The sequence below is a fragment of the Rana temporaria genome, chromosome 3, assembly GCF_905171775.1.
Source record: "Rana temporaria chromosome 3, aRanTem1.1, whole genome shotgun sequence".
Taxonomy (NCBI): Eukaryota; Metazoa; Chordata; class Amphibia; order Anura; family Ranidae; genus Rana; species Rana temporaria.
The window spans coordinates 111,993,289-112,016,421 of record NC_053491.1 but is presented as its reverse complement, the minus strand read 5'-3'; the positions used below and the strand labels follow the sequence as shown (position 1 = coordinate 112,016,421).

The 23,133-nt window shown below is 42.6% G+C and overlaps 1 protein-coding gene across 6 annotated transcripts in view; it reads right to left on the bottom strand.

Annotated features, from left to right (window-relative positions):
• Positions 1–23,133, bottom strand: part of NRF1 (nuclear respiratory factor 1) — a 76,497-nt gene that overhangs the window by 35,053 nt on the left and 18,311 nt on the right. For all 6 annotated transcript variants that reach the window (XM_040343248.1, XM_040343250.1, XM_040343253.1 and 3 more), the window contains exons 3-6: positions 22,742–22,856; positions 20,885–21,011; positions 14,589–14,729; positions 5,493–5,651 (exon numbers count right to left, since the gene is read on the bottom strand). In XM_040343248.1, the coding sequence (XP_040199182.1) occupies positions 5,493–5,651; positions 14,589–14,729; positions 20,885–21,011; positions 22,742–22,856 (542 nt within the window). The remainder of the gene's footprint in view (positions 1–5,492; positions 5,652–14,588; positions 14,730–20,884; positions 21,012–22,741; positions 22,857–23,133) is intronic.

Sequence of the window (23,133 nt, the reverse complement as noted above, 5' to 3'; positions counted from 1 at the left end):
CGAAGCCCCCGAAGTCCGCCTCGGTGCCGTCCACCGCCGCTGCCATGCCCCCCCCTGGAGCTTCTTCCTGGTTTTCGCCGCTCCGGCGCTGCGATTGGCCGGAGCGACGATGACGTCACTCCCCCGCGCATTCGTGAAAACACTGCATTAACCCAGTTAATGCCATTCACAAAAACGGCACCGCCCAGTGCACCATTGTCTACGATGCGCATGCGCCGTAAACAGAGGTGCCCGTTTCTGTGAAAATATCTCCTTAACCGTGTAGGTCAAGGAGATATTTCTTGCACCTACAGGTAAGCCTTAATCTAGATTTACCTGTAGGTGCAAGTTGCAAGAGAGTGTGTGTGTGTGTGTGTGTGTATGTATATATGTGTATGTGTATATATATATATATATATATATATATATATATATATATATATATATATATATATATATATATATATATATATATATATATATATATATATATATATATATATATATATATATATATATATATATATATATATATATAGCACTCTGATTGGCAAACTGATTGCAGAGTGTCGTTAACATACACTCCGCAATCGGTTTGCATGAATGGGTTGCGAATTCGCACTGCATCTAGTGTGAAATGAGGTTGAAGGCAAGAGAAAGTCTGTTTTTCGGACAGAGCTTGTGACTTTCAGGTAAACAATGACAGCTCTGACTATGTCCAGACAGAGGAGAGCAATTTCTTTGTGAAACTTAGGAGAAGAGCAAGGAAAGACAATGTCTTTGAGGTGGATGGCTAATACCATCTTAGGTAGAAAAGAGGGTCTTGGATGCAAGGCCACCTTATCTTTGTGAATTAGGAGATAGATGCCAACTCAAACATATCAGACAGACGCAATAGCCACCAAGAAGGCTATTTTGCAAGCAATAAACCCAAGGGGAGTTCCACAGTACGTTCAAAGGTTGGCAGGGGCAGAGAGAACCAAATTAAGATACCAAGAAAGCACATGGTGCTGTAATGGGGGATCTGATTTGTGAGACATCTTAAGTATATTACAAGGGAAATTAAGCTAGAGGTTTATGGAATAAATAAGACAAGGCTGAAACCTGTTCCTTAGGAGTACCTAGAGACAGATTCTGGTCAGGTCCTGATTGTAGGAATGTCAGAACGAGACATCCAGAGTAATCCCAGGGGTTCAAATGCCTGTGTTTTGTGAAGTGGCTTTTCTTCAAGACATGGGTTTTAACAGCCATACCAGTAAAGAAAGCGACTGGGTAGCAAGGTGGAATAGGAGGCCTTAAGACAGTAGGTCTGGTCTGTTTGGAAGAGGACACGGGTGGTCTCAATATTTTGAGTAGGTCTGTGTACCGGGTTCTTCTGAGCCAGGTTGGTCCAATAAAAAAAAAAAAAAAATTTTTATTGCACCAAATCTCGCAAACATTAACCTGAACAAGGTCCAGGAAGTTACCAGGAGTATCTGATGCCAGTAATAGAGGACCCTTGGTGCATGCCATAAACAGGGGTACTTTGTTGTTGAACCTGGAGGCCAAGATGTTCACATCTGGGAGTTCCCCACAGCCAACATAGGAGATTGAACATGTTGGGATGAAGAGAGAAATCTGTAAACACACAGCTCCCGGTCCTGTCAGGGGAGAAATGCCTGACCGTCTGTTCATACAATGTATGAACAGCGATCAGTCATTTCCCCTAGTGAGGCCACCCCCCCTACAGTTAGAACACACCCAGGGAACATACTTAACCCCTTCCCCGCCCCTAGTGTTAACCCCTTCCCTGCCAGTGGCATTTTTATAGTAATCCAATGCATTTTTATAGCACTGATCGCTATAAAAATGCCAATGGTCCCAAAAATGTGTCAAAAGTGTCCGAAGTGTCCGCCTTAATGTAGCAGTACCGGAAAAAAAAAAAACAAAAAAAAATGATCGCCGCCATTACTAGTAAAATAAAAATATTAATAAAAATGCCATAAAACTATCCCCTATTTTGTAAACGCTATTACTTTTGCACAAACCAATCAATAAACGTTTATTGCAATTTTTTTTTTACGAGAAATATGTAGAAGACGACGTATCGGCCTAAACTGAGGAAAAAAAATGTTTTTTTATATATTTTTGGGGGATATTTGTTAGCGCAAAAACTAAAAACCGCAGAGGTGATCAAATACCACCAAAAGAAAGCTCCATTTGTGTGAAAAAAAGGATGCCAATTTTGTTTGGGAGCCACGTCGCACGACCGCGCAATTGTCAGTTAAAGCAACGCAGTGCCGAATCGCAAAAAGTGCCCTGGTCTTTGACCAGCAATATGGTCCAGGGGTTAAGTACTGGCTCACGTACACGTAAAATGCATTGGATTACTATAAAAATGCCACTGGCAGGGAAGGGGTTAACACTAGGGGCGGGGAAGGGGTTAAGTATGTTCCCTGGGTGTGTTCTAACTGTAGGGGGGGTGGCCTCACTAGGGGAAATGACTGATCGCTGTTCATACATTGTATGAACAGACGGTCAGGCATTTCTCCCCTGACAGGACCGGGAGCTGTGTGTTTACAGATTTCTCTCTTCATCCCAACATGTTCAATCTCCTATGTTGGCTGTGGGGAACTCCCAGATGTGAACATCTTGGCCTCCAGGTTCAACAACAAAGTACCCCTGTTTATGGCATGCACCAAGGGTCCTCTATTACTGGCATCAGATACTCCTGGTAACTTCCTGGACCTTGTTCAGGTTAATGTTTGCGAGATTTGGTGCAATAAAAAAAATGATTTTTTTTTATTGGACCAACCTGGCTCAGAAGAACCCGGTACACAGACCTACTCAAAATATTGAGACCACCAGTGTCCTCTTCCAAACAGACCAGACCTACTGTCTTAAGGCCTCCTGTTCCACCTTGCTACACAGTCGCTTGCTTTACTGGTATGGCTGTTAAAACCCATGTCTTGAAGAAAAGCCACTTCACAAAACACAGGCATTTGAACCCCTGGGATTACTCTGGATGTCTCGTTCTGACATTCCTACAATCAGGACCTGACCAGAATCTGTCTCTAGGTACTCCTAAGGAACAGGTTTCAGCCTTGTCTTATTTATTCCATAAACCTCTAGCTTAATTTCCCTTGTAATATTCTCAAGATGTCTCACAAATCAGATCCCCCATTACAGCACCCTGTGCTTTCTTGGTATCTTAATTTGGTTCTCTCTGCCCCTGCCAACCTTTGAACGTACTGTGGAACTCCCCTTGGGTTTATTGCTTGCAAAATAGCCTTCTTGGTGGCTATTGCCTCTGTCTGATATGTTTGAGTTGGCATCTATCTCCTAATTCACAAAGATAAGGTGGCCTTGCATCCAAGACCCTCTTTTCTACCTAAGATGTTATTAGCCATCCACCTCAAAGACATCACTTTAAAGATGAATATCTCTGCAACGGCGGCAGCAGCTGCTGCCACAACCGAGATATCCATCTTTTCCGTGGCCGGTCCTGTAAACGATAATAGTGGTCTCCGCGGCGGATTCGCCGCAAGATCAGTTATTGGCTCCGGTAAGCGGTGGGAGGGAGGGCCCTCTCCCGCCGCTTACCGGAGCCAATCGGGTCCTTCTTGCTGCTTGCCATGGATACGAGTGTGGGCAAGATGGCCCCCACCCATCTCCATAGCATTGCAGAGCGGAAGCGACGCCAAAACTTTACTTCCGCCCATACGTCTTCATTCTTTTGTTGTAATTTTTTCAAATGACAATTTTTTTTTTTTTTATTTATTGCATTTTAGTCTAAATATGAGATCTGAGGTGTTTTTGACCCCAGATCCCATATTTAAGAGGACCTGTCATGCTTTTTTCTATTACAAGGAAAGTTTACATTCCTTGTAATAGGAATAAAAGTGACACTTTTTTTTTTTTTAAACAGTGTAAAAATAAATAAAATCAAATAAAATATATAAGAAAACAAACAAAATTTTTTTTTAAAGCGCCCCGTCCCGACGAGGTCGCACGCAGAAGTGAACGCAAACGTGAGCATCGCCCACATATGAAAACGGTGTTTAAACAGCACAAGTGAGATATCGGCGCAATCGTTCGAGCGAGAGCAATAATTCTAGCCCTAGACCACCTCTGTAACTCAAAAGATGTAACCTATAGAATTTTTAAGCGTCGCCTATGGAGATTTTTTAAGGGTATAAATTTGACGCCATTCCACGAACGGGGGCAATTTTGAAGCATGACATGTTGGGTATCATTTTACTCGGCGTAACATTATCTTTCACAACATAAAAAAAAATGGTCCAACTTTACTGTTGTCTTATTTTTTAATTCAAAAACGTGATTTTTTTTCCAAAAAAGTGCGCTTGTAAGACCGCTGCGCAAATACAGTGTGACAAAAACTATTGCAATGTCCGCCATTTTATTCTCTAGGGTGTTAGAAAAAAAACATATATAATGTTTGGGGGTTCCAAGTAATTTTCTAGCAAAAAAAAACATGTTTTAAACTTGTAAACACTAAATCTGAAAAACAGGCTTGGTCCTTAAGTGGTTAAGCATCATGGCCATTAAACAGTCCCTCACTTCCTGGAAAGAGACTATAGGTTTCTTCCAGGCTTGGTCAATCGTCTTTTTGGCTGCTATGAATAAATAAGATGCCAATTTATGTTGAGGAGTGAAAAGACCTGGAATAGGGCAATGCAGCAAAGCACATTTAGCCTCTTTTCGGACATTCAAATGAAACAGGGAATACAGCCGACCAAACATTTAGGACAAGGTTTGTGTGTTTTTCAACCTAGCGGCAGAGTGAAAGTTTGCTGGAGATTTTGCTGCAGCTCCCTTGCGCCTGACTTTTGCCACTGCTATAAGGGAGGGTATTCTCAAATGGGGTAATCACAAAGTAGTGTTTGGAAATGGGGTTAAACATATCCATAAAAGGATTAAAAAATAATCTAGTTGTTGACTGTCCTGTAGCAAAGTCCTTGTAGAAAAAGGGGTTTTCGGGGCCTGGGAACCATTTGAATGAATTACACTCAGTGCCAAGGTCAGCTCCCAAGCAGGATCCAGTGCCTGAAAAACACATTACAGGCCTTCCCTACAACATGGGGCCAGGGTACAGTTCCAAGTCATTACTAAGGTTACACCGATTTGCATGCACTGCTTCTCTTGTTATAGTAGAAGTCAGTGAAAATTGATTAAAGAATTTGAAGTAAAATAATAAACTAGTTAGGCATAGAAGAACTTCTTCATAAATCACCTAAAAACACTAGCAAGAGTGGGGTGGCATTATAGATGTACACCTAGGGGGCATGCCCAACAAAGCTTTGCCAGTATCCAATCACCATAAGGCAGCAGCTTATAAACCCCAAGGTCTATAAATATTCAAGCCTGTGTCTTGTACTGTACGATGAAGATTACAAAAAGAAAAAAAAGGAGGAACGGGGTTGGGTGGGTAGAGTTGAACTGTGTTGTACTGTGTCATCTAATAAATTGCAATTCTTGGAACAGTATAGTTATATTATAGGTAAATATTTTACCCTCTGTTTTTGTTCTTCGGTTCGGACATCACTACGAACATTAGCCCAAGGTATGTCATCGGGCCACCAGATAGGTTTACAGCTTTCTTTGCCCCAGCCTGGTTTACCTCGACCCGTAGAATACTTCAGCATCTCTGGAATGAATGCTCGTAACTGGGCCTGGAAGCAAAAAAAAAAAAAATGGAAGCGTAAGAGGTTAGGAATAATGACGTCTCTAGCTGTATATACTAACTCAACACATTTCAGTTTGCTAAAACACTCTGTAAAAGCATTAAAATTGCAATTTTTTCAACCTTTGTTGCATCTTAGTGCTGCTGGTCTCCTGCAGCCACTCCTGTTCACATGCATGCACCCTTGATGCATGAAATTTCTTTTGGAAAATTCCCAGATAGTGACAACCCGTGACAATACTTGTGTAAAATGTTGAAACAGCTACTTGTCACAGTAATATTTTCTATAAGCAGCCATAAAATAAATATCACCAAAATGTGAGGAGAAACACCTAGAGAGAAGAAATGCACACAGGTATTCATAGGAGGAAAGATCAGATCTTAATAGAAAACGGTCATAGGCCATTGGGCTCACATACATTAATTAAAAATAACACCACATAGATAGCCCCATATTATTAAGGAACGCCCCTAAACAACAGTAATGTTATACCGCGTACACACGCTCAGAATTTCCGACAACAAATGTTCAATGGGAGCTTGTTGTCGGAAATTCCGACCGTGTGTAGGCTCCATCGGAGATATTTTCTGTCGGAATTTCCGACTACAAAGATTTGAGAGCTGGTCATTCTGCCGACTTATATCTGCAGGAGGCGGTCCTTAAGTGGTTAAAAACAAAAACATGAGATAAGTATATCCCAGGACAGCACCTAAGAGCAGGACCTCAGAACTTTCTCTGCAGTGTCTCCACTTTAGGCTGGGTGGAAGCACTAAAACGATGGAGTCTGGCTGGAAGCAGTCTTTAAAAGACCATGTGATACAGTGCTTCCTGGGAAAAGGGGAGGATCTTCTCTTAAGGTGCTGTCCTGAAAGACGTTTGTGAAAAACAATTGCTTGTACCGTTTACCATTGCACAAGAAAAAAAAAAAAGGAAAAAAGAAAACCAAAAAACACAAACACCTGTGGTCTTATTATGTTTGTTATTGAAGAGGTGATGCAACACGCCGCCCATGCCCCTGGACGACGTGAATCACGAAAAGCGTAGGGAGGAGCGATGCGCTGACGTCACCTCTAGCTGTATCGCCATCGTACCTTGTAAGGACGGGTCTGGATGTGCGCCGGCAGCACACCAGACTTAAGGCTGTCTATCTTTTTGGATGCTGTAAGTGAAATTTTATTTAATCAAATAAAAGTTTTTACACTATATGGAGCCTTTATCTTTTATGCACTACTTACACACTGGTTCGAGTGGAATCATCGGATGTAAGCCGATTGGATGCTAGATGCACGATTTGAGTTCTGGCTAAAGACTAAAGGTTTTATGGCCCTCTGGGGGGGGTCATCTCCATCTGGTAAGGAGACATCTATTTTCATGTGGTGGTGGAACTCACTCGCGGAATTGGTGGATGGATCCTATGATTAAACCCTTAGTTATGAACACTGGTGGACTTTATGAACTGCTGAGCTAGGACTATGCCGAGTTTTTAGCGCGATTCTATTTTTTATAATTACGCCTCTCTACCCTGCCTCTTGCTGGCCTGAACACCATTCCAGCTTACCACCAATAAATATACCAGCAGGTTGGTTGTAAAATTTAGATGTGCTCTGCCTGCTATCCATTTTCAGCAGCTTTGACATCTCAAGTTATAACACACAAATATTACCCAATTTTGTAATCTTTCTTTATAGAAGGTATTTTAAAAACATTACAAAAAAAAAAATCAAAAGGGGCTGTGAGAACAAGGTATGTGACTTGGCCACAAAATATTGGCTTATAATACAAACCCAGTCATATTTAAGTGCACCATTACCATTCCATGTTATATACACGCCTGCCAGATGCACATTATTCCCTGGTTCTGGCTGGTGTAACCTTCCTCCCTAAGGTAACTGAGGAAATGCAAGACTGTGGAAAGATTGCACAACGGCATCATCTGGTACATGGCATATGTGCACATTTTATATTTGTATTTTGTTATCTGCTTCTCATATATAAATGTTGTGGAATTTATGCACAGTGGTGTTCAAATTACAAAACTGCAAAAAAATGCCCAGCAGCATAGGAAGCCATTACATATAGTCATATACACACACACATACATGTTTACAAAAGTTTAATCAATGTTCACTTTTGGTGGTGTATGGATCGTACTGCAATATCTTTTTCACACTTGCATGTACGTATGAATGGTGTGCAACAAGATATACTCAGTACGCCAATTACCACATACTCAAGAACTTAAATATACCTTATATACTCTAAAGCAGGGATATGCAATTAGCGGACCTCCAGCTGTTGTAAAACTACACGTCCCATCGTGCCTCTGCCTCTGGGTATCATGCTTGTGGCTGTCAGAGTCTTGCTATGCCACATGGGACTTGTAGTTCTGCAACAGCTGGAGGTCCGCTAATTGCATATCCCTGCTCTAAATTATAATCTACATTCAATAGGCCAGTGATGGCGAACTTTGGCACCCCAGATGTTTTGGAACTACATTTACCATGATGCTCAACTACACTGGAGAGTGCATGAGCATCATGGGAAATGTAGCTCCAAAACATCTGGGGTGCCAAGGTTTGCCATCACTGCAATAGGCAATATAAACAGAAATACCACAAGAAAATGAACATGATATATACTATATAATATAGACTAACATTATAAATAATATGCACTATAACACCATCTGTGGTTTATAAAAAGAAAGTACGTCAGTCAATGCTCACCATTAAGGATAAGTTCAGGCGTATTCGCAACTCCATGTGCCAGCCAGGAAGCCGACACTCTGCAGCCCCTAATTTTCTACTTCTTAAGTAATTAAACAGTACCGACTGGCATATTCAAGGCTTTGGATATCTTTTTACCCCCTTTTCCATCTTTGTAAAGTTTCAATACCTTGTTATACAGGTCTTTTGACTGTTCTTTTCTACCTCCTCATGGCTCAGTGTCTAGCCTGCTTAGTGCAGCCATGTGAGAGCTAACAAACTCATTGACTATATACACACAGACATCAAATGTGATTTAGGTCAGGTTCACACCGTAGCTGCATGCGGTTTACAGCAGGGGTCCGGTGTGCGTGCTGGTTCACCAGTTCAGGACCCTGAAACGCACCAAAAAAAAGCACGTGTTTTTCCGGCACACCGCACCAGACCCGCTGCGGAGATATGTAAACAGGCTCCATAGAGAGCCAGTCACATTCTCCTGCTATTCTAATTGAATCTGGAGAAACGCGCATTCAATTTCGCATAGTGTGACCCGGCCTGAAAAAGCCACATATGTGGGAAATTAAACTTTAATTGCAATTTTAACCTGTGTGTGCCACCCTCTGTGTCTGTACCAAGGTCAAACATTCCAGGGTATGTAAACTTTTTACCTGGGCCATTTGGGCGATTTCTGTTATTATGATTTTAAAAGGATCCAAAAAACTAACAGAAATCATCCAAATGGCCTAGATAAAAAGTTTACATAGCCTGGAAATGTTTGGCCTTGGTACAGACACAGAAGGTGGCACACACAGGAGACAGAGCCAAAGCTCTGTAAAGAGCCGATCATGCGGCTCTTTAACCATGTGATCGGCTGTGTCAGTCACATGTAAACACGGAAGTGGCGGTGATTGGCTCTCATTGCCTTACACTGACAGTGTGTGGGGTGAGGAGAGCCAATCAGCGTCATCTCCTCGCAGGGAACACCAAGACATGTAATCAGGGCACTGATCATCAGTGCCCTAACAGTAAAACCCCCCAGTGCCACCAATCAGTGCCCATCAGTGATGCCAGTCACTGCTGCCTTTCAGTGTCCACCAGTGCCACCTCATCAGCGCCACCTCAGTGCAGGCTCATCAGTGAAGGAAAACAATTACTTATTTACAAAATTTACTGACAGAAATATTTGGTCTTTTTTTTTGTAAAAAAACCCAGCAGTGATTAAATACCACCAATTTTTTTTTTAGCTCTACTTGCGTGAAGAAAATGATAAAAAAAAAAAAATTGGGTACAGTGTTTGACCACGCAATTGTCAAAGTGTGACAGCGCTGAAAGATGAAAATTGGCCTGGGCAGGAAGGGGGTGAAAGTGCCCTGTAGGCAAGTGGTTAGAAAACATAAAAACAAAATGCACAGCAAGGGGGAGAGGGGCACAGGGGAGGTGGTTCCTGGATTTGGGCCTTAAAGTGGAGGTTCACCCGGAAATGAAAATTTTTAACCTTAGATACGGATGCGACCGTCGGAAGCCTGTCAATCAAGAAGGAACGCCCAGTCCCGAAGACCATACCCGTAAGCGGCAGAGAAGAGCCCTCTCTAAAACGGTAAGTACAGCTTCGATTTAAAAAAAAAAAAACTAGCCGATTCCCCTAAAACAAAATGAGCATCAATCTAAGGTTAAACATTTTTTTTAGGGTGAACTCCCGCTTTAACTCATATAAACCAATCCTTTTCATTAGTCATGTTGCATCCAGAACCCACACATAAATCTATTTTTCTGTTGTTAATATTGTATGTGCCTTTATATTTTACACATGTACATATAATATACACTCACTTATAACCTTGCCAATAATTACAGATTACCCTTACTGATACCACTACACCAAGATTGCAAAGTAGCAATTACTGGGCCTCTGTAGTTCACAGTCTTCTTGTTAACTACAACCCCTGGAGACATGATCAGCAGCAGACGCAGACATACTAAAGCCTGTTCACCTGCAAGAACCTCTCTAATTAATAGGATGGACGGTTCACATATCAGTAAGTAGGGAAATATGTAGTGTGCAAATACAAAAATTACCGTATTCTACGCACAAACACTTTACAGCACACAACATTCTCTAAACAAACTGCTGCAAGAGAGGAAAATGGCTAATGTGCCATCAGAGAAAGCAGACTGGATATGGACCGGGTCACATGTGTTGTTAATATCACACACCCTTTTTACCAGTTTAAAATCCCAAACTAAACTGCACTTCGAGGGACAGGTGTACACATATAGCATGAATATTCAACTCAACCTGAGATTGTTACTTTCCCACCTACCTAATGTAAAGCAGACTCACAAAATACCCAGAGTTTTTCGCACTTTCCAGGCATCTCGCCCTATGCAAGTCTCTACTTCCAGGTTATGATATTCTGCAATTCCTCCTGCATGCTCTATGCCTGAAGAGGATATTTTAAGCACACCAGTGGTTGAGCGATATGATTTTGAAAGCAGGTAAAAGTCTGATCTAGGTCAGCGATTTCAGTCTTTAAAACCATTTTCATAAGAAAAACATTCCAGGGGTTAATACTGTAAAAGATCTAATGTTTTAGGCATACAAACACATTGGATTTACAAACCTGTGACACCCTGACAGCTCTGTCTCCCTTAAGACAAGGACAGAAAATAGAGCAATTAAGGTTGTGTCACCTACAGCCAGAATAGTGAACTGCACACCTGAGCTCAGCTTCACTTGTCCCTTCTAATGAATCGCACTGATGAAAGGTTACTGGCAGCTCTAAAGTTGCTGAGTAATCCCAAAGGAAACTACACTCCACTTCAACCCATTCATGGTTTATTTAATCCAGACTGCACTGAAAAAATCCAAATGTAATACTGCTAATCTCAACTCAGAAACCAACGGTAGAATTCATCACACTGGCAATACAGAATACAAACTACCGGTCTGCGTATGGCCCATTATTGTTTTGTTATCACAAAAATAGGGCTTAGGAACTAAAGCTGTTAAAAGCAGAACTTTACCCATAACAACTTGATAAAGGATATTGTTCTTTCGCAAGCAACATACATTCCACGTCATTATTTATGCTACCAAAATTATTGAGTGCTGTAAATTGCCTCCAGCATTCTTACGGTTTCTTCTTGCTGGAGGCAGCCATTTTGCTGAAAACCAGAGCCCCTGTACAGCAGTAAATCTTTAGTCTGTCAGCAGAGCTTGGCCTCTACAAATTCAGCACAGCGCCTAAAAATTGAGAGCAACGGAGCATGTGCAGTAAAATCCACAGTGTATTACTGGATTTTAAACAGCATAGGCACTTATTTCTAATGTTTTACAGTCGTTACTGCAAAAGGGGCCAGACTGAAGTCATCTAGCAGGACTTCATTTTCTGACTGGGGTTCAACTGTAAGGACAGGTTACAGAAATGATAACTGATTTTTCACAAACGAGGGTTTAAATAAGAAGAAATCCACAACAGAAAAAGTAATATCTTCCTTTCTGTCACATGGTAATAACCATCTCTCAGACAAAATTCCTTTGTTTTTTTTAACCATTACTACCTTCAGTGAAGCTTAAGTGAAACTACTCAATAGTTACCCTAGGCCAGTGATGGCGAACGCGTGGCACGCGTGCCGCTCCCGGCACGGCAAGCCGTTTCGGTGGGCACGCCACACGCCATGAAAAATTGATAAACACACACTAAAATCAATTCGTCCCCACCGCACCGCAAACTACAACTCCCACAGTTCTCTACTGCTATTGATGACATGTCCGTGTGGGAGTGACAAAGAAGAAACTCCCTGGGTGACGTTCGTGCGTGCGTGTGCACGCACGCTGATCCAATCAAAGAAGCTGTCTCATCCACACCGCATCCACCATCAAACAAATCAGCGGTGATGTGACTGGGAGCACACGCGGCTGGAATCAGAGGAGCCTTTCGGCGGGAATGAGCTGCTGGAGCAAGGTCAGACACTGGGAGACAGGAGTTAATGTGGTTATCTTGTTAGTCCTAAGCCTGCCCCACTCTCAGATATCAGGTGCTAGCTCAAACAATCAATTGTGCAAAAAGAACAGCCTCATTGGTGTCATTGGGAAATATTGTGCCCCATCATTGGTGTTATGCAGCCTCATTGTTGGTTTCATTAGGAAACCTTGTGCCCCATCATTGTTGTCATCATTGTGCCTCATTATTGGTGTCCTTAGGGAACATTGTGCCTCATTATTGGTGTCCTTAGGGAACATTGTGCCTCATTATTGGTGTCATTGGGAAACATTGTGCCCCATTTTTTGTCATCATTGGTGTCATTGTGCCTCATTATTGGTGTCCTTAGGTAACATTGTGCCTCATTATTGGTGTCATTGTGCCTCATTATTGGTGTCATTGCATGTGTCAAGTAGGTGAGTGTAATGGTCAGGTAGGTGAGTGTAATGGTCAGGTAAGTGAGTGTAATGGTCAGGTAGGTGAGTGTAATGGTCAGGTAGGTGAGTGTAATGGTCAGGTAGGTGAGTGTAATGGTCAGGTAAGTGAGTGTAATGGTCAGATAAGTGAGTGTAATGGTCAGGTAGGTGAGTGTAATGGTCAGGTAGGTGAGTGTAATGGTCAGGTAGGTGAGTGTAATGGTCAGGTAAGTGAGTGTAATGGTCAGGTAAGTGAGTGTAATGGTCAGATAAGTGAGTGTAATGGTCAGGTAGGTGAGTGTAATGGTCAGGTAGGTGAGTGTAATGGTCAGGTAGGTGAGTGTAATGGTCAGGTAAGTGAGTGTAATGGTCAGGTAAGTGAGTGTAATGGTCAGGTAAGTGAGTGTAATGGTCAGGTAAGTGAGTGTAATGGTCAGGTAAGTGAGTGTAATGGTCAGTGTATGTTGCACAATGCATTCTGAGCACAATGCATTCCTGATCCCTGCAGTCTGAGCGAATCTGGCAGAATCGTACATTTCTAGTCCCTTAGGGCTCATTTAGATCAGTCCCATCCTCTGTACAGAGACGCTGGCAGGTTTAATTCTGTGTTGGCACTTTGCACGAAATAAATTGCTCTTGTGTCGCGGTTTGGGCACTCGGGCTCAAAAAGGTTCGCCATCACTGCCCTAGGCCATTGGATGTGGCCCTCGCACCTCTCCTGCAGCTGCGGAACCCCCCCCATATATCCGCCCTAACCCCCCTTCTCATCAGTCTATGGCAGAGATGACGACAGGGCTCCTCCCACAGATTCAGCGCCTCTCTGTGCAGCCGCAGCACCACCACGTCTCTGCCTTCCCAGTCTCGGCATGCAGCGGACTCTGGTCACCATTGGGTCCTCCTCTAGACCCTGCACTTTCTGCTTCCCAGCTCCACCCCAGCTTCTTCCCGGCAGTAGCATAGGGTAAGAGGGGCGCACTGTGATGCAAGGCATACAGACAACAAATCTTTCTCAGCCAACAAATACAAAACTACGTGGTTTTTCAGCTCTTTAGCGCCACACTTTGGGCAACCTCTACTAATGTTGTGCTATGGTTAGCATCGGTTCGAAGCATGCACGTTTATACTTTGGATTTTTGTACTTGTGTACACACGATTGTATAATCCGTCAAGACACATTTGTTGTCTGAAGATTTGAAAGCATGCTATAAAACAGTTGTCCAATGGAGCGTACAAACGGTCAGATTATCCGACAAAACCCTGCCATCCCACATTTGTTGTTGGAAAATCCGATGTGTGTATGAGGCTTTATAGATACAACCGGCCCTTTGAGAGCAACCATAATGCTGATGCGGCCCGTGCTGAAATTGAGTTTGACATCCCTGCCCTAAGCCCATACTTATGCAAAAGCATTTAAATCTGCCTATGAATCAGCTATAGGCTGCAACGACAAAAACCTACTACTTTTTATGTGGCTTTACAAAATGGCATGCTTTTACATGATTCTATAAGTAAACACAAATCACCAGAATCATCTTCGAGCCGCTGAATTATTCTGATAATGGCACCTTCAATTACTTCCAAACAATTTTCATCTACATCTTATGAGGTGCACACTGTATTCATGTGTGATAAGCAACACAGGGGGAAGTGGTATTCTGGTGAGAATGGCCAAGTGTTTTGAAATGACAGAGCTGTTGTGGACAGATAATAAATTAAAGAATTCTTTCAGTTGTCATGAAGGAGTGCATTTCCTCACTGTACAGAAGTAAAAACACATGGAATCAATATTTTAGGATTTTAATATACCAGCAGCCATCTCACCTGTGTCATCTTATCCACAGATACCGGAATGCCATCTATAGTCAGGGGGGGCAGGTCAGAGTTGATGTCTTGCTGCACAGGCGCATGCTCCGCTAATGCAGTTTCCAGGTCCTCCAGGATCATACTCTTATACTTGCGTACCTAAGGGAATACAGAGGTGGTAAACAGAGATGACAGCAGCTCTCCTCTTCTCAGCGCTTAGCTACATGGCTGCCCCAGGGTTTAAAGACACCTCTGGTAACACAGCTGCCAGCTAAAAATATATATTATTCTGTGTCTCTGATGGTAGAATAGGCAAGAAATTATGATGAAACTTTAAGTAATACTATTCTACATTATAGCTGCAAGATAAGAGTTGTATAAGGAAAAATAATTATGAAAAAAAAAAAAGATTTTCAAGTGTTTTCACTTTACAATCAATTTGTTTATATATAATTCTACTTACAATTAGAAAATGACAGAGAAACCAGTGGTAGTGCGGTCAGTGCTTCTTCCCACTGGTCATTAAAATGGGGGACCTAATCTCCGGTCCAGTTTTTTTCTAGTTTGTACTATGTCCTTTGAAATTTGGTGTGGAGCATAGCATATATTTGGTAAATAATCCCCTTTTTAGAGTCACTAATTGATAGTAAAGCAGGAACAAAAATTGTCTCTGGACAGCCGCACTCTGAACAAATTGTAGCCTTTTATTAAAAAGGACAGCACTACAAGTCACAGCAAAATAAAACCTGACTGCTGACGCATTTGGCACTGAAACTAGTGCTCAGTCACCGTGCACTCCTCTTTCACAAGACCATTGTCATACAGTTGAGAGACATACTTGCCCCTTTGGCATCTAGATTCTAGGAGAGCCAAGAGGGGGTATTTTGTAGTACACCTGGTATTCGATCTAATAAGTCTTCCTTATCCCATCCCAATAAATGCTGGAGCTGTGAGGCCAAGGAGGAGGACCTGGAGTGGGGGATGCTTTTTTTCTCTAGATCAGATAACGTCAAATAATAATTTGTGAATAAGAGCTGTGCACACTACACCTTGATTAATCCTTCATGCAAAAGATATCAGACAGTGTGGGGTACAGTAAAAGTTGACGCGTTTCACACTGTGACTAGCACTTACTCCTAACCAATTTGGTATGAGGTTATGAGTAAGCGCTAGTCACAGCGCAAAACACGTTAACTTGTACTGTACCCCACACTGTCTGATATCTTTTGCATAAAAGATCAATAAGACCCCTTTCACACTGGAGGTATTTTTCAGGCACTTAAAAAAAAAAGCGACTGAAAGAAGCCTCATCTGCAATCCCAATGTGAAAGCCTGAGCGCTTTAATAAGGTGAACAGTTGCAGTGAATTCCAGATTCCTTTTGATTGCGTATCTGCAGAAGAGCTGTGTTAACACCTTTACCTTAGGCTGGGTTCACACTACTACACTACTTTCATCCTACTTTGTTCTGTGTTCAATGTTTCCCTATGAGAGCGTCTTGTAGCGTCCTACACAAGTCGGTCCGACTTTGAAAATGCTCCCTGTACTACTTTTGGTCCTACATTGATCCTACTTCAGGCCCATTGAATATCATTGAAGTCGGACCAAAGTAGTATCCTGTTCATGAAAGTAGGATGGATGTAGGACCAATGTAGGATAAATGTAGGACCGATGTAGCAGAGCAAAGTAGGATGAAAGTAGTGTAGTAGTGTGAACCCAGCCTAAACCCTGGCTATGCTGTGGATGGATGGATAATGTGTTCACCTGGAGCAGCTTTCTCTTCAGTGGAGGAACCAGGTAGCAGAGAGAAATGATTCTTAGGCCCGCACTGGTGCCACATACGCTCCGACTTTGGGAGCACATGTCGCATGACGCGTAAAAAAAATCAATTGTTTCCTATGAGAGCCGTCTTAACTGGTCCAACACAAATCGGTCAGACTTTAAAAAAGGTTCCTGTACTATTTTGGTCCGACTTTGGTCCGTTTTCAGGCCATTCAATTTCACTGAAGTTGGATCCTCGTCCTAAGCATCTGACTTATGACATCCGACATGGTGATTACATCAGCAGGAAATTGAATTTATGTCACACTGGAATTGTTTCGATTGGTCAAATGACAAGTTGGATTTTCTCTGAGCAAAATTGTATCCTGTTCATTCAAGGTGGATGGAAGTAGGACCGATGTCGCAGGGCAAAGTAGGATGACAGTCATACAACAGTTGTGTCGTACCAGTGTGAACCCGGCCTTGGTGCTTTGGAGAGACACAAGTACAATGTATAGCAGGATATGCTTTTTTTTATTATTTATTTATTTCATGCCTGAGGGTTTACAACCACTTAAGTGTCACATAATCGCGCACATCCCTGGATATTCGCCAATAATATTAATATAAGCTTTGTACCGTATGGAAGTGGGGAGCCTCCTTCAGTAAAGGGTCCTGTAAAGAATCTATGGGCAAAAAAAAATGACTTGCCCCAATTAATACAAAAGTCCAAATATATTCCAAAGTGTGAGATTAACTGCTATTATTGAGCATTGTGCATCACCAAGAAACAGGAGGAGGGACTCGTCAGCATAAAGTGCCACCTTGTCCTCTATTGTTCCCCCTCACCTTCCCCTTCTGAAGCTACGTCTCAATTTGCCTTTTAAAAATATATGTTACAGGCACCATAGACCTATTGCTTAAACCACCTTAAGCCAGCAATGTTAGCCACTTTTTTGGTTTACCGAGTAATTGTCAGTCGATTTTATCACAGCACTGAAAGCTGAAAAATGGCTTGGACAGTAAGTCCAAGCCATTTTTCAGCTTTCAGTGCTGTGATAAAATCGACTGACAATTACCGTATTTATAGGCGTATACCGCACACTTTTTTCCCCTTAAAATAAGGGGAAATCGTGGGTGCACGATATACGCCGATACCCGCGCTGTGTTTGAACGCCGCCGCCGACATATACCGAGCGCAGTACACTCGGGTACAATCGGCTCCCCTCGCGGTCATGCCCTGTGCCGCCTTCTATGTGAGAGGAGCCGAGCGTGGCCGTGCGTGCCCAAGTGTTCTGCGCTCGGTATATGTTGGCGGCGTTGTTCAAACACAGCGCAGGAAGCGGGGATCACACCACCGAGGCCGCAGACGGACGCCGGAATGGACAAGGCCGCCGATGAACGCCGGGCAAGACACCGACAAGGGGCATTCAAACTGTAAGCATTTTATTTTTTTCAGGAAATTTCCCTTCCAGGTTGGGGGTGCGCGCTATACCCCGGTAAATACGGTACTCGGTAAACCAAAAAACTGTACTTAAATGAATTTCATACTGATTGAGCTTTTTTTTTTTTTGGTGGTATTTAATCACAACTTTTTTTTCCACCCTATGGACACAGTGATGACCATGTCCTGCTTGAGCATGCACCAAAGAGCATGAGCAAATAAACGTGTAACCACTTCCATACTAGGCCTATTCTGTCACTCCTCTCCTATTTTTTTGCTAGAAAATTTTCATCAGTTTAGGCCAATATGTATTCTTCTACATGCTGTATTTATCGGCGTATATCACGCACTTTTTTCCCTGAAAATCAGGGCAAAATCATTGGTGTGCTATATACGCTGATACCCGCGCCGTGTTTGAATGCCTGCGCCGACATATACCGAGCGCAGTACACTCAGGTACATTCGGCCAGGTTCGGCTTCGCTCGTAGTCACGCTCTGTGACGTTTATGCGTGAGAAGCCGAGCCTGGCCGAATATACCCGAGTGTACTGCGCTCGGTATACGTCGGCGGAGGCTTCAAACTGAGCGCGGGAATTCGACATGAAGACAGCGTGGGAGAAGCCGGGAGGACACCACCGAGGCCGCAGACGGACGCCGGACCGGACGAGGCTGCCGGGCAAGACACCAAAACTGTAAGTAGTAAAATGTAATAAAATGTTTTTTTACAGGATTTTAGGGTCAAAATTAGGGGTGCGCGCTATACGCCGGAGCGCGCAATACCCACGATAAATACGGTATTTTTGGTAAAAAACAAAACAAAAAACGCAATAAACATATATTGATTGGTTTGCGCAAAAGTTATAGCATCTACAAACTATGGTAAAGATTTATAGCATTTTTATTATTTATTACTGGTAATGGTGGTGATCAGCGATTTTTTGCGGTATTGCGGCTGACAGATTGGACACTTTTGACAAATTTTTGGGACCATGGACATTTATAGAGCGATCAGTGCTATAAATACGCACGATTACTGTATTGGCAGAGAAGCAGTTAGGCGATCAAGGGGTTAAGTGCTTGTTCCTTCACTGTGTTCTAACTGTGTGGGGAGGGGAGTGACTAGGAGAGATAACAGATCGCTGTTTCTATTTTGTAGAAACACACGACCCGTCTCCTCTGACAGCACAGAGATTTGTGTGTTTACACACAAAAATCCCCATTCTGATCCTCGTGCATGCGATTGCGCGTGGCGCTTGAGCGCCCTCTGGTGGCTCTCCTGGGCAAAGCCGTATATGTACAGGATTTTGCCCAGGATAGCCATTCTGCCGCAGTATATCTGCGTGAGCCAGTCAAGAACTGGTTAAAATTGCGCACACTTGTGGAATGGCACCAAACTTTGGTACTTAAAAATCTCCATAGGCGACACTTTCAATATATTTTTTTTGCTGGTTACATGTATAGCATTACAGAGGAGGTCTAGTGCTAGAATTGAGTCTCTAACGCATGCGGCAATACCTCACGAGTGGTTTGAACAGCGTTTATGCGTGCGGTCGCTTCTGTGCGCAAGCACACGGCAGCTCTTTAAAAAATAAAATACATTTTTTTATTGTTTCCTCTTTGTAATTTTTTTATTTTTAAATTTTCTTTTTGAAAACAATGTTTTATTACTTTATTCCTATTACAAGTACTGTAAACATCCCTTGTAATAGGAATGGTGTGCGACAGGTCCTCTTTATGGAGCGATATGGGGTCTATAAGACCCCCACATCTATCCCCCAGGCTGGAAAGCATCAGTTCGAAAAAAAAAAAAAAAAAAAAAAAAAAAAAAAGACAGATCTGATGCTTTTCAGCTGAGATCAAAGTATTGTTGACATCCGCTATCCGGACGTGATGTCATAACTTTGTGCCCTTCGACGGTCAGAGATGACTGGTGACCATCTGGTCACCAGAAATCTCTATGCTCTTCATCTGGGAGCGGAGGATTCTTTCTACGGGTCCCCGACAGCACGGGAGAGCCTGGAGAAGCATCTAAGGGCGGCGGGGGATGTCGCCCCCATCGCCTGTAAGAACGATCAATCGGCGGAACAGCCATTATGATCTTTCTTACGGTGCACAGAAAAAAAAAATCGCCGGAAGAAAAGAATAATATCTGAATAATGCCTGCAGCTGCAGGCATCATTCAGATATCCCCACTGAAAGTCAAGGACTTCATATGACGTCCTGAGGGCGGGAAGTGGTTAAATAGGCTCTAGCCCCCGGGAGTGCAAAAAATAAAAAAGTATGGGACTTTAAATGTCCCCAGGAGTGCACCGCCCATCCGCTTATCTACAATGGGTGGATGGCAAGTGATTAAAGAAACTGGGAAAATAATCCTGATCCTAGCTTCATTATCCTACAGCAGTGTTTTCTCAACCCTTTTTTCAGCCAAGGTACCCTTTCTTTATTTTTCCAAAGTAAATACACTTTTGAAACTGGCACTGACTAGCATTCCAGTATTTCTCTTCTCCCTCAGTTTTTCACCATCACTCAGCTAATGTGACCCCTACGCTGATAGAGGGGGCAGAGGAGGGTCAAACAAGGTTACTATGCAGGCGACCGACATCCTCCTTACCAAATGATGATGCCATTGGTCGTTAGGACCCTGGCAGCTAGAAGGTTGTAATGGTGCACAATTAAAACCTGTGGCTTAGTGTAACTAAACAGCAGGCTTTATCCATCCGTTGGCTTGTACACAATTTTTGGGCAATTTTTAGGTATTTTACAAAGGCTCCCCTGAAGAAACTTCAAGGCATCCCAGGATGCCTGGTTAAAAAAGGCTGCCTTAGAGCAAGCATGTAGGCAGTGAAGTCTTAAATGTCAATTACTCAATAGTGGGAGGACAACCTCGATGTCTGCAAATTTGAAAACCAATGGTAATGTAGCTCACATATTTTTAACCTTACAAAATACAAAACAAATCTTGGAGCAGGAAAAAAAAGTGCTTGTGCTTACACTGCAAATCAATGTTATAACGGTGAATTCAAAAGAACAAATTACAGGTCATGCAACTTTTTTTTTTTTATAATTAATGCCCAATTAGACAACACTGGTAAAATTGGTAAAAACACTCACAACATTCTCCAGTGGAGCCGCTCCAAACACTTTGAAGACTGGATTGGGTTTGGAAGGAGAAATGCACAAGACAATGGCTTGCTGCCCTACTCTGGTAGTATACTCATCCAACGTTGCTCTCAGTTTCCTGCCAACAAAACCAAAGCATGAGAAAAGTCAAACAGGAGGCTGCAACACAGAAGAAAAGGTACTCGATGGAACTTATATGCATAAAGAATTACTACTAGCAAAAGTGTGCCTGCTCCAGAATGGGCAAGGTGGGTGATATTGCAAAGTTGCAAACAATGCTAAAGAAGTGTCTTTGTAGGCAGTACGTGCAAGGAGGAAAACAGAGGGCATGATGGCGGGTAGTGTATGCCAGAGGGAAGTGTAGGGTGAGAAGGACAGTTTTTGCAGGAGCGCAGTGGGAAGGGTATGATGGCACTGCATGCAGAAGAAAAAATATACGACATGCAGGACAGAAGTGCGGAGAGTATCACAGTGGGTAGTATGTGCAGGAAGGGTATGATAGTAGGCAGTATGTGCAGCAGATGAGTGTAGAGAGTATGACAGCAGGCAGTACTTGCAGAAAGAAATTCATTTTTGTCACCAGGGTCATCAGAACTAGTGTAGCTCTTAGAAGATTCTCCCTCTATTTGGGTCTGGTGACTATGCAAAATTTGGTATTGCCTTTTACATTCACTCAGTGATAACAGTAAACAGGACAAATAGAGAGGGCAGAGCAATAAAAACCTGACAGGTGTTTTAATCCTGCTTCCTCTTTTATAACTTTAGTTATACTTTTAGGCCTCATGCACACTGGTTTTTACAGCAGCTGTTTATGGCAGTAGACGTTTTTTTTATACAGTCAATAAACTCTCCATCATGTTATCCTATGTGTCCATGCACACATAGGCTTTAATCGGCAGTTTTGGGCAGTGGCGTTTTTGAGCAGTAAAAAAAACCCAAAACTAGTGGGTTCTGAGAGACGTTTTTCAGCTGTAAAAACGCTCCAACGCTGATAAACGTCCATAAAACGCTGATCAACGCTCAAAAACTTCACTCACCAGCATTTAATGTTTTTGATTAATTGAAAAAAAATATATATATATATTCAACCAAAAAACACGGAAAAACGATAATAAAACGCTAAAAACCACTATTGGAAAAAGAACGTTGAAAAAAGCTGAAAAAAACTCACTGCAAAGCTACTGGCGTTTTTATAACGTTATTTTAACGTCCAGTGTGCATGAGGCCTAACGGTCATTCAGGTTAAACAATTCTAAACCAAAATTATTTATGAAAGAGGCAAGAGCACCCAGATTTGATATACTATAGATTAGGGTTTCTCAACCTTTTTCATGTCAGGACACTCTTTAGCAGACACACAGGGGTGTCATTAATTCTTAATGGTACATCCATGCAAACAGTGCATTTTCGGTGTGGCACAAAAAAAAAAAAAGAAGGATAAAGAAGGACTGGGGTTGGTTCACACCAGAATATGGTGCGGCAGAGGTGTGCTCTGTGTGCATTTCCTTTGCGATTGCCCTTGCCATCTGCATGTGGGTGGCAATGCATAGTTATCGGCACACCAATCGCAGATTGTACATGAAGTGAATTGAAGAGCACATGAGTTCCAGTGCAATTTGCAGCCCATTCAAATGAATAGGTTGCAAAATCACATTGCATGTTCCCCTCTCTGCTGACCTCTGCACACCTTTGTATCCCAACCCCCCAGCTAATCTCTGCACCCCAAAACCCTACCGATAACCTTTGCACCACAACCCACCTCTCTCCCCCAAACCCACCTCTCTGCTCACTTCTGTAGCCCAAGCCTGCTCTCCTCTGTACTCCAAATCCCCCTTCTCTGCTACTCACCGAAGAAGTCTTGTTTGCTGTCTTTTACGTATTGAAGGGTTGGACTCGAAGATATGAGGCCTCTTGCGCTTTTTCCCTGTGGCTACAGCCGCTGCAGCAGCCATTCCCACAGGCCCTACAAAATACATAAAATACAGAATTACCACAGAGTACAATTATAACCAACAGAAAAAAAAAATCCATTAAGAGAAAGGTTTCAAACCACAAGGGCCAAGATGTAGGGGAGACATTTAGCATTAAAGGGAACCTGTATTGAGAACATACATAGGCTGCCACTGATAAACATTCTTTTTGAAAACATTAATGATATTGCGGTTATATTAATGCAAAGGATGCTATATTTCCAGAGTCCTGACTCAGAACAAGCATGCCGACTAAGATTTCTGATATTC